Below are 13006 nucleotides of genomic sequence, written 5' to 3'. Positions count from 1 at the left end.
AACCAATAATACTTCTATGTTTAGGATCAGCTGTTGGAAATGTGGCTGATAGCCACAAAACCAGAAATAAACCTCTAGTGATTCTTTAGTTTAACATTTAAAAGACATGAAAACTTCTGCTTATAAAATTGACCCCATACAGAATGGAACAGCTAAACTAACAGCTGTTTATTATTACTTTTTAAAATAATGGTCCTAAATTTAAAAATAAAATCAAGTACTTCCTTTTATGATTTTCACATTATAAAACTGCACCATTCAAAATCTGTGGCCAGGGAAACCCCTTTGCAGTAAAACAGTTTCTTTTAATAGTCGTCGAGGGTGTTTTCCAGGAAAACATTCCTAACATCCAGTATGGAAGCCAGCTCCAAAATGTGCTTTTGGAGGTGAGGGTTCTCCACTGTTTCATCTCTTGGCAGCTGAGGATAAGATTCTGGATAATTTCGAGTCTCCTGCTAGATGACAGTGAAAACAAAGAGAATCAGACATTCATTTATTGTTACACCCTTTACGAAGAAGATTGCAAAAGGCCAGTTTCACCTAAGAGGTACCCTAATCTGTTTAGCATGCCACATAGAGAAAAAATATTCTAGTATTTTCAGTTTTCTCTTTCCACTGACTCAGAGATGGTCATAGTGGCAATACAAATGCCCATTCATCTAAGATGTTTAATAATATGTTCGCAGAAGCCTTGCAAAAAGAAAAAAAAAGAAAAAAACCACCAAAAAGAGACAAAAAGATTTCACATATACTCACCTACTAGGCTGGAGTTCATTTCTTGAAATTACAGACATATAAGCATCTCCAGTGGGAGATTCATCTCATCCTAAAACAAATATCTAAGACACTGGGGGCAAATCTATCCCCACTAACAGAAGACCTGCTTCTTTTCACACATACTAAAGAAGCCTAGGTAGCGAACTTAGGCTTGAAAAGCTACTAGATGTCTGCAGTTAGACAAGATGAATACTGTGTATTTCTGTGCTTCGACTTCCATTTTTTTCTGTAATGTTTAAAATGGAACAGGCAGTTTATACGCCAACACTCACATATATAAAATGGTGTAGATCCAGAAGCAGACTTCACTGTTGGCACAGCATTAACCAACAGGGAGGGAAAATACCATCTTCCTGTTTAGTTTATTCATTTACACTTCAAAGACCTTTCAAAATCCATTCACGCTAGAATACATTCTAGCAGTAACATTCCACTCCTCCCCACTTCCCTCTTATATTCTTGTTCTATACCTTTTTAGTTATGTAGAAATAATAATCTTGAATTATTAAGAGGAATTTTTCTAGCAGACAAGGCTCTTCAGAGTGATATAAATGTATTGGAGTGTGTCTGCTACTTATGTAGAGGAATAAGGCTTCAGCAAGTCAAAGGCTTCACGCCTTTGGAGAGATACAAAGGCACAGATTCAATACAAGCTGTAGGCATTAGTATGTAAGCATCAATTATCTTTCTGAAGCCACAGTGATATGCTTAGCCCTAAGACCCTTCCATCCTGAGGCAGTTCAGTTCTATACGCACTGGACTGTCGTTCTCACAAAGGGATATATACCCCTGCATACCCGGAAAATTTTGTGCATCCTCATAGTAGCCGAACAGAAGATAAATCTCGTTAGAAGCAAGCGAAGAAATTCATCCCCAAAAAATTGAAGAAAGGACTGATCTGTAGAGAAGGTAAAAGAAAACTCAGTTTAGACAGGCTTAAGGGGGAAAAAAAAAAAAGAGAGAAAAAAAGGATACTTGGGGGAAACTACTACAAATACTTGTGCATTCCCCTTATTCACTATTCTGTCCCTTGGAAAGTTTGAGCAAGAAAAAACAGCATCCGCTTAAGTAGCATGCGAAGGTTCAGTTATGCATTTTTAAGCACGTACCTATGGATCGTGAGTGGGTCAGCAGCTGGGCAATATCTCGGTTGATTTTTCTAAGGTAATCTTGACACTTCTCCCACAATCCTCTGCGCATGCTTGATAATCCAGAGACAAATAGGAATGCCATTAAAGGATTGTTCAGAAAGAGTGTGAAGAGGCTACCCCGCTGAGACTGATCTAAAAAAAAAAAAAATCAATAGACAAAGAGATACATTCGGCACATGAAACAGAAAAGCCGTCCCTGCCACAGAATGAAGTCGCTCACCCACTAAATTCTGTAACAGAGGAACTACTCCTTTTGTTAGTTACATCTTCTCTCCTCTTGTGAAAGATCTGTTCTCAAGATGATGCAATGACTAGCGATAAAGGCTTACTGGAGATATGCATTAACACCAAGAGAACTGAGATTTTCTCATGAATTGTGAGAGGCCTATACCTTCATTTTGAGCACATAACTTGAACACAAAAGTCATAACTGAAACAACTGATAGAAGATACTGATTATAAAACCTAAAGAGAGGTATTAAACACGGACATTCTTATTCCATTCAAAAAACCAGGCAGTTGAACCTATACACACCCCAAAGTCTACATAGTTGCCCTTTTGTTGGGCATCACAATATCCTAAGGCCCATTTACTCCATGCAGTTCAACATGATACACAGAGGCCCAAAGCTTCATCTCAATCAACTGGGAAGTCAAAAAGAAAGGCAATGCACACAAGATCATGTGCCCAAACAGTAAGGCCACTTCCTCATCAGCAAGGGTTACTGACTTGGGTTGGTGCATTTCCTTTTTTCCCCCCAGGACTCGGGCACACAGCATGCATGGTATAATGCCATACAGGCACAGGGGCTCAGTTAGGTGTGGCTAAGAAGTGTCTGCACGGTGCTGTAGTGCACAGTGTAGCACCCCCTCAGAGCTACAGCAAGACTTTCCTGACTGGTCCATGAACACAATATAAGCATCCAGTATTTTATAAAGTTAATTCTGTTTTTCAGAGTTTGTTTAAACAGGGTTCATTATTACAGTACTTATTTTCTACTTCACTTTTAGCTAAATAACAGGAATAGTTTCAAAACAAGTGAGAAGCTTCCACTTCTTGCACTCTCTCTCATACTTGCCTAACATCACTCTATGTGGCTTAATCTAGATCTCTGTAGTTGTCTTTGTGATGGATAATAGCCTTAACATGGCAAATTCCAATGAGAAAGTCTGGAATGATTTATATTTTATAGTAGTCACAAGAACTGAAGAATATAATGTTTCATTGCCTGTTCCTACTATAAACACCCCTTCTCAGGGCCTACAAAGCCAACTGTTTTCCTTAACTTACCCTCCAAAATCAGAACAAGATCTGAGAAGATTTTGCTCTACACCTGGCATTTAAAAGCTGATACCTTAACTGACTCTGCTCACTTTCTGAGACTAATAAAGCTACCCAAAGTGCTAATAATAATAATCATAATCATCATCCCAGCACTGAGCTGGCAATTTTCTGAGTCTCCATGTAGGAGAAACTTTGCCTCCTGGCACTTGTTGAAGCTATCTGTAGAAATATCGCCATTGTTAGAATAAATTATTCGACATAAACAGTAACTAAACTTTATCATCTTCTTCAGGGAACGTTAATCTGATTTAGGGATTACATAGTGATGAAAAGCTATCTCTTCCTGAAGAATCTAAGTTTTATTTGTTTGGGATAGATATATGATGCAACTGCAACTTTTTAGGAAATGCAATACCACACATACCTTGTAATGCTTTTGGATATGCTGTTGGAGAAAGCAAGCACACCAATGGTTGTCCAAATAAGTTTGTGAAATTCTGTAACAGACAAGAATTTTGAAGTATGGATGGTCACTTTGCTTGCTTTTGAATATTCAGCAGGTTAAGGGTACGAACAAAGACTATTAACAACAGAGAACACACTAATGCCCGTCACACAGTTCAGCATTGGCAGGAAGGCTGACAAGTTGACTTAGTCATAGATCACAGCACAGAAAGAATATAACCCATTAAATTTTAAAGGAACTACAATTCTCTCATTTCACTGCTACTGATAGTAGACACTAATTTCATGGAAATACGGCTTTCAGTAGTATTACATTACGTGAAAAAAATCATGTTCTGCAATAAAAATGAAAGCCATTGGCTTTCAGGTCAAAATAGATCTAGCATCGTTCCTCAACACCAACTGAACTATCCAGTCAAAGTAATTTCTTTCCCCCTTTCTTTCTAGCAGGAGGTACTATTTCTGATGAAACAGAAGAGCCCAGTGGAGACAAGTTTTAAAATAAGTTTCCTTTAAAGCAAGTATGTCATAACCTTAACATCTGCTATACTGAACCCTCATTTTACAATTCTCATTTCATGCACCTTCCACCAGCACCTTAAATATTGCCCAAGTGTCCTGTTGCACAAGAATTTCTCCAGAAACCTCAAACGACACCTTTGTCTAGTTCCACCAACATTTACCTGGTAACAGTCCTACTGTGTATCAGTCTGGTAGGTATACTGATTGGCAATAATTGTCACCAAGAAAAAAAAAATCACTCATTTACGCAACCTCATTAGCTGTCATATGTCTCACCAAAACAGCTTTCTTAAAACGGAACGCTTGCAAAGCCACAGAAAATGTAAATGATCATATCTCATCCTATCAGAGCACGCATTCAAGCCATGCATACAGAGCACATAAGTGCAACACACATTTCTGCAGGTTATATTCTTAAAATTGGCAGGTTACGAATGTAAGGTGTACATCACCAGAAGTATTTGCTTGTGCAGAATCATCAAAAAACTCATTTTTTAATTCCTTCTGGCTTCTGCTTAATTCATATGGAACCTTCCCTTCCAGGCAGTATATTTCAATTAAATTAGTTTCACTGAATGAATTTAATCTAAGTCTGCTAAATACTAAAGACAGTAATCTAGCCTAATCAAAATAAAACATTTCCCATATCTGACAGAGTGCTGACTAGTCCTAAAACCCCTTCTATTTCATTAAGAGCCCAAGGGAGATTTAGAATGCTAGATACTGAGGTTTGGTCTGTAATGAATAAACAAAGACTATTACCATGAAGACAGTAACTGCAGGCCAACCCAGTAATTAGTAAAACTGCTCTATAAAGAAACATTTAAAACTCCAGAAGGAGTCACCCAGACATTGCCAGCTTGAACTGAATACACACTGGCAGGTTACACATTCTCAAGGAACATGGATGCTTAGTATTCACGAGCAGATTCACACGTTGAATTCTATCTTGTATCACCCAGTTAGAGACCAAAGTAGACTTTCCATAAGCTCCATCAGTAAAAATGACAATGCAGTTAAACACTGCCTACAGCTACAAAGCAAAACCAAGGGTCACTCATGTATCTCAGGAAAGGTATTACTCACTGACAGTATCTGAGATAATTTTGGACTCTGTCCCAGCAGAGGTTAGGTCAACATAGCTAGTAGGTCCTGCAAAAGGGAGGAACTACACAGTTTAACACAGAATGCACTCTTTGGAAGACCACTGCTCATGCCAGTCGCTACATTTAAACTACAGATCCAGGAGGATAAGACTCTCCTCAAGCTTCCAGGTACTTGTCTCAGCTCTTGCCCAGACACAACTGCCTACCATAGCCAAGTGAACACCAGGATTCACTCACCACCACCACCTCCGCTCCTGATTGCCACAGAAAAGCGCTGTGGGTGTACATGCAACCAAGGAACAGGAGCATGTTACAGCCATGGCTTGGAGCCAAGGACCACAAGGTGCACCAGGAAAACCTGCCCTGGATGTTGGTAGCAGTTCTGGATAAAGAATGCCCTACCTTTCAGTGCATGGACAACTCCAAAAAGGGTAAAACACATTTTTGTTTCAAAATTGACTCTGTTTTTTTACTCCAGTAAAAAATGCTTTCCAACAGAAGCATTGCTGCTTTTTAAAATGTGTGTCATATACATCTCTTTCCAGAAGAGAACTACTCGTCATCTCCAGAAGAAGTCACTTCACATGTAAGCTTTTCTAAGCTGAGTACTTAAACCACATCACCGACAATGGCCGTGCATTCTTACTGGTTGGAGTTTTTGTTTTGGTCTGGTTTTTTTAAGACTTTGCATTTGACCATAATCTTAGACAACCACAGCTACAGGAAGATATTGATTTAAAAATATTATTTCATCCACATATACAGTGGTAACCTTCAAGAATACAGCCATCTATATTTAAATGGAAGTGTTAAAAAAAATAATCATGGCTTTAAGCAGATATGCTCAATTTGCAGTTATCTTCCACTTTCAGCTAAATATATAGGGGAGGAAGCTGTTCAAGTGCCGCTGATTTGACAAACTGGCAAGTCACTTCCTGGCAGGACTTACTTTCAGTCATCACCATTTAAGCCCTCCAGAGAGAGGGAGAGGATGAGAACGCGTGCAGGGGAGCAGAAACGGGCTGTAGAAAAAGATGTGTGAGCAGTTGCTGTTACTGCCAGAATTGCTAGCAGTGACATTTAAATGTCAGGATAGCTACAGTCCTATTGGAAAAGATCAGAGCAGCCATGTGGAAAAATGTCAGCAGACTGACTTCAACTTCTCACACAATTGCACAGAACCTCTTTCCTTGTGCCAGTGCTTGAGTCTACAAAGCATCTCACAACACACCCAGAGGACAGTCCCAGGACAGCACTATCAGTATATTCTGGCAACAAGGAACCAAGCATGTAAGCAAGCAGAGAGCAATGACAGACAGGAATTTACAAGGGCTAGAAATACTGAGATTGAGAGCTCTGCCATCTACCTTCAGTTGAAAAGAAAACACCTAAACCCATCCCCACACATCCATCTGCCTAGGTTCAATGGCAATAGATTGTGAGGGTGAATGTGTCTTCTCAAATGCTGAATATATTTTTTTAAATAGGGGTGCATGCTTTTTTTTTTCCCCCCTTCATTCTCTTTTTAGGTTCATCACAATTGTTCCTACACAATTCTGATCTGGGTCAGAGCTCCTAGCAGCCACTTCCATAATCCTGTCCTAAAATACTTCCAAAACTCACATTTCTATACTCCTTACATACAGGCAGGGTTGGACTTCTCTCACACCAGCTGCTCTGTGTGCTTAACAGATGGAGCACTGGGGCATTTTACACTACTGATGGTCAGTTCACTGCAGAACAAGGAAAAGAAACTAAATGAAATTTACAGTTTTTGCTTACTGTGTACCCACAAAATCTAAAGAAATTCAATTATCAAACTTAAATGTAACGCAAAAAGCAAATTCTACTGTAAACACTTGAGAGTTATTCTCACAAGAGATACAAATCTACATGTCGGAATCCATCACCTCAAAAAGATCCTTTGCTCTAAGCTGCCCACAGAACCCTGGTACATCCAGAGCTGTATTTGAATTAAGCATCACCAGGAATCCCTTACAATCTCTTACAGAGCTGATCCACTTGACATCTTTCAGCAATTCTACTAGAGAGGAAGGGGGTAAAAAATCCAAAACAAAACAAAAACCAGACTCAAGCCACACTTTTTTCCCCTGAAACAAAACCAACCCCCGCAATGAATGTCAGGAAAAAGCAGAGGAAAATAAATCCCTACTAAACCCTCATTTCCTCAGAAAGACAAGTAAATCATGCTAATTGTGTTTCCCTCCCTTTAAATGGGGAAGGGATTTTAATAAAAAGCAGATTTGCACTGAAATCTAGTGTGGTGAAGTTAAATGCAGTAGTATTTAGAAAGCCCTTTGAAACGCATTACAATGCAACAAACCAAAAACTTACAGAGAGGCCAGATCATTATTCAGACTGTCAGGTAAAAGTTTTCTGGCTCAATACAGAACTATTCCAAATCATACTGATCACTGATTTAGCACTTCTCGTTGGCCAACACATGCCTTTAAAACAAATGACACAGACTGTGGATACTGAACAAGGAACAAGTTCATCTGGCCACTAGACGTCCCTATTCCTCCTCTGAAATGCAGCTGTGAACGTTCACTTTTCTCACTGCACATAATGGAGCTATAAAAAGGAAGACATAAGGAAGTGGCACTTTCCCCACATACAGCACGTTCTTAATATCCCATTCATGAATGAAATAAATGTTGTAATTCTATCCAGATGCAACTGACAACTGAGATTGAAAATGCCTGCTTCTGTATTACCCGAATTGCAGATTCCCAAAGGTGATTTGGCATGGAGCAATTCTACTGTAAGTCCATAGCACCCTAGGAAGGAGGCTTATTGTCCAAGCATATACCACTCTACAGTAACACTGGATGCTAATTTGAGTCTTGTTATTTCCTTGGTTCAGATACTTTTCAGACACAGACACCCCGTGTTTTATAAGATCAGGCTCAATGCTTTGACTCCTTTCTGTTGCTTAAAAGCAACTGAGTGTTGGATGACTGGAAAAAAAAAAGCAGATTAGTTACCTCCCTCCCCCATGCACACACACCAAGATTTGTCTTTGGTATATAACAAAAATAAACCTCCCACCAGAGACCTTGGAAATCTTGAACCTTTTTTCCCTCCAGGAGGATTTATTACTTTCCAATGAGCGGCTGTTCATGTGCTTCTCCTTCTTGTTCCTATTCATAGGATCAGATCCTGACTAGCATGCACAACCTCAAAAGAAAAGAAAGACTGAATACAAACTGTTTAAAAAAATAGCCTGTTAAAAGTGTAAGCTAACTAGGGGTTGACACTGTATCCTATCATACGAGTAGCTACCTTCAGGAGCCTTACCTTATAGGCGACACTGTTTGAGGAGTCCACTATGATAAACAGGGGCTTTCTTGTGAAAGGGTAGAGATCTCCAGGGTGAAGACTGAAAAGAGAAAGGGACGCTTCACAGAGCGCTAGAATTGCTGTGAAGCTGTGACAGTGCACGAGTTTCTCAGACACACAGCTGCCCATGTCCAGATAAAAAGCAAGCACATTTGTCATGCCCCAGTTCTCAGATTCATCCTCAGAGAATAAGTGCAAAATGAATTTGGTATTCTCTATAACATGGGCTATTGGACTTATTACTTCTTTGCCAACAAGAGATGTTTATCTTCTTGAGAAGTCATCCACCATTAATTTGAAATTTTCCAGTAATAAAGAATTTACGTTAAGTTGCAGTAATACTTTTGGAGTGTTTAATTCATCATTTAGAGTTGCATTTCATTTCTAATTGTTCAAATTCAAGCCAATCTACATTATGACGTCCTGCACTGAATGGTTTGAATTCAAGAGGCTTTGATGCGTTTTCTCTATTAAAGACAAATTCTTCTGAATTTGCAGTTGTCACACTCATGAAACTTACCAGTGCATCTCCTTGTACGATTGGTTTCGCTTGTGGATAGCATCCCCATTTATAATGTCCCGGTTACTGTTTGTCAGAACGCCACCAAAATCATATGGACCTACACATGGCAAAAAGAAAGCTAAAATTAGCAGAGGTAACTCACCTCTGTTACTGATTTAATGATTATATGAAAGGGAGGAAGCAACCACAAATCCCAGAAAACTAAATGAATCTGAACTACTGTAGCTGTAAGGAAGGGATGGAGGAATGCAGAGACTTTACTAACTACATATTCAATTTTATGCATTTTTAGTAGTCTCAGCATCTATCAAATAGAAGCAAGCAATGCAACTTTATAACTTCTAATTTATTTATTCACTATACTAAAGGATCCAAATATTGGCTCTTGTTATACTATATAGCAAAAAAGAATAAAACTCATTACACATTTCATCCAGGAAAATTAATACCTTTGTAAAATTACTATATAAGCTAGCATATTCTCGATTCAGATTTTGATCAAAAAATAAGGCTCAATCAATCAAAAACCCCATAGCCTCTCAGAATAGATATAATACTATTATTTGCAGTTATAACACTGCAAAGGGGAGAAGAAAGAGCTCAGAGAATGAACATGCTTTCAATACTCCTAGGAAGGACAAAACAATTTTAACCAGATTTCAAATCTGCAGCAAAGGTTTATTTTTTAAGATTTCAAATACAGAATTCACAGTTTTTAAATGCACACAGCCTGGACGTGTTCTGAAGATAAGCCAAAGAAATATTCTGCTAAGTTTGCACAACTGAGCTACCCACCTAAAAGTCTGATGGGAAGCAAAGATGAAAGTAATGGCCATAAAAAATATAAAATCCTACACACACACCCCAAAAAAAAGTGCTAGAGATACCAGGAAATATTTCTGCCATTGATATGGGTATGAAATGTCACTAACATTAGTAAAATAAAGTATTATGATTTCCTCATTCTGTTATACGTTTGCAGAGTTGGTTGACTCATATTTGGCCACCAAATGCAACTTTTTCAGGTTTGGATACATAAGACACCTTTCCATTTTAAGGGAAGCTTTGGGAATACAAAATTAGGAACAAAACATACATTAATTTAGCACTGTTACAAATGTCTCACATGATCTGTCAAACACAAATGGCTCACAGGCGATAAACAGTGCAACTTGCAGCTGCTCTCCCTTTTAATAAAGGTAGAACTTTTCAGTCTGTGCAGACTACACTACCTTATTAAAAGAATGCAGTTATAATGGGATTCATTTAATGAAAACTGAAGTCTGACCATGCAGCTCTTCAGATGACAGAGCCTGGATGCCTCTACCGTAAGGTATTACACTGATACAATACATGCAGTGAAGTGGACATAACACAAGCTTTAAAGAACACAGTTTAGTTAGAACCTATCACCAAGTTGCAGCAAAAAGTAAAATGTTAAAAGCATTTTTAAAAAAAATCACTGCCACAATCCAAAGCTGACAGGGATTTTTCTTCCTTTAACATTTTGAGAGCTCTATAAATCATGCATTGGGATGGACAAGGCATGCATCTTATAAAGGAATGCAAGTCTCAAACAAATGAGGCGTGTACAATATTTAGGATGTTAAAAACTTTTTTTTTTTTCCTTAAATTATATAAACAGATCTTTTGACTGTGTCTACTTCAGCCAACCAGTTTTAAACTTTTAGATTGCAGCTGCATCCAAATATTCTGCTAGGTTGCAAAGAACAGGAGGATGAGGTGAGGGGAATTGTCAAAAATCATGAGAAGGGCTTGAATTGTCAAGGTTAACAAGCGTGCAAATAGAACGGTCCCTGCAGACGCTTCAGCCCTTTTACCACCCATCTCCTGACTATATGTTCTCATAGTACTGGAGATTGGAAAGAATCACAAAGTGCCATTTAGCCATTTTATTAACTTTGCACTGATGCATCAATTGAGCCACATGGTCTTCAAAATTGGTGAAGCTTTTAATACTTCAGATGCATCAAAAACTGGATATGCCCTTTGAAAAGGTCTCAGGTTAGTGCACACTAATTAAAACACAGGGAATTAACTATTGTTTGTGGGGGGGAAAAAAGGCTATCTTACTAAGTAGACAGGAGAATAAAAATGACTTGTCTTTTAAAAGGAGCTTTGTGACATCTTTCTTGGTCACTTGTCCTGGAACATAGAGAGAATTCAAGCCCTGTTCATGACAGGGAGCATTCCTTTATTGTACCTTCACTATCCGAACGACCTGATGGAAACACGCCCGTGGCAGACAAATATATCAGCAGTACACTGTTTGCAGGCAGCTCCTGAAATTCAAATAAAGAGAAGAGTGGCAAAGGAAGAAATGTGTAAGTTTATCTTAATATTCAATCATCACGTTGATAAAACCATCATCACTTAAGATTGTGCTACTCCTGCTTCTGGCTTCCCTTCACTCTATTCTCCGTATGTGTATATACCCTTCCCCACCACATACACCCCTTCAAATAGTTGAGTACATGGACAAAAGCGTAAACTGATGAAGTTCATACTTTCCCCGCCCACCCCCCCCCGCCCCGACTTCTAGGCTGATATTAGAGGTTCAAGCAGCACTAAAAAAGCATCTGCTTCCACATAGACTCTCTTACTATCTGGTCAGATCTGAGGCTTTCCAAGATACAGAAACCAAAAGCTGCCAAGATCCATGCAGACCCTAACTCCCACACAATTCAGGATCCTAAAGGAAGTTCTTTGTTTCCAAACACCCCAGGGTCTGCAACATCTGCCTCTTCCCCCAGACCCTTCTCAGCTGGACACCATGCACAACACATCCAGGTTTCTGTACAGGCCTGTAAAAGAAATCTGTTTTCCACCTTTCTAATGGGCTGTCTGCATGAGGAAACAGATGCTTTTAATTTCTGCAAAAGGCTGAGCACACAGGCACCCAAAATTTTAAGTAGTAAGGGTGCACTTCCTTCACCTCACCAGCTGTTTCTTTACAGTTGTTTCTTGAAACAAACTGAAACTTGTTTCTTTATAGGATTCCTAGTCTGTTTTTACTACTAAATCCTAAGTTGCTGACTTGTACAGTCATAATTAAGGATAATGATCCCAGCAACTTTATTAAATTAAAATAAGCACAGCAACTGTATTAAAAAAACTCTACAAATGTGTCGATTACTTACATGGAAGAGAGCAGTGGTAACAAAATAAGACAGGCAGATAAAAACAGCACGTGCAGGAGACATACAATTCAAATGGGATACAGAACTGGAGACCTACCAGGTATACAGTGCTTAAGAGCAACAGTTTCTTGACTTACTTCCCTGATTTTGGATTGTGTTTGGCACAACATGAAGTAGAAGAACACTCTTAAGATTTTTCTGTTCTCCAGATCTTTTATCTCAAAAAATATTTCCTTTATAATATGTATAGGAAATAGATATACTTTATATAGGAAACATTTATTTTTATATGTATGTCTGTATATATATATGTGTGTGTACATATACATACAGAAGTAAAATTACTGGATTAGATTAAATTATATGTAACTGTTACATTACATCACATTACTTAAGGCTTTCCATAGTATTGCCATGCACCACTCCTGATACTGGACAGCCAGTACTGAGAGCGCTTGCACAGGAGTTGTTCAAGCTCCGCGCTGAAGATGGCTGTATTTTAGCAATGATGTAACAACTTCTGTGTAACAGCAAGCTGGGTTTCTGTCTTAACATGATTTTTTTCTTTCCCGTAACAGCAGTCAACAGATTTGCCTTTACTTTACAAATTACACATATCTAAGTATTTCCATCCTCTCTGAAGATCATATTGA

The 13006-nt window shown here is 38.6% G+C and overlaps 1 protein-coding gene across 1 annotated transcript in view; it reads right to left on the bottom strand.

The window, feature by feature from the left end:
* Window positions 1-201: 201 nt before the first annotated feature.
* The window catches only part of SCAI (suppressor of cancer cell invasion), a 29776-nt gene continuing 16971 nt past the window's right edge, over window positions 202-13006 (bottom strand). Inside the window, 7 exon segments of the mRNA XM_009816641.2 lie at window positions 202-455; window positions 1575-1675; window positions 1887-2060; window positions 3638-3710; window positions 8628-8709; window positions 9190-9289; window positions 11417-11495. Coding sequence (XP_009814943.2) covers window positions 306-455; window positions 1575-1675; window positions 1887-2060; window positions 3638-3710; window positions 8628-8709; window positions 9190-9289; window positions 11417-11495 — 759 coding nt within the window. The 3' untranslated portion in view covers window positions 202-305.

The sequence above is a fragment of the Gavia stellata genome, chromosome 24, assembly GCF_030936135.1.
Source record: "Gavia stellata isolate bGavSte3 chromosome 24, bGavSte3.hap2, whole genome shotgun sequence".
Lineage (NCBI taxonomy): Eukaryota > Metazoa > Chordata > Aves > Gaviiformes > Gaviidae > Gavia > Gavia stellata.
Note: the sequence above shows the minus strand (reverse complement) of the source record. Positions and strands in the feature narration are given on the sequence as shown.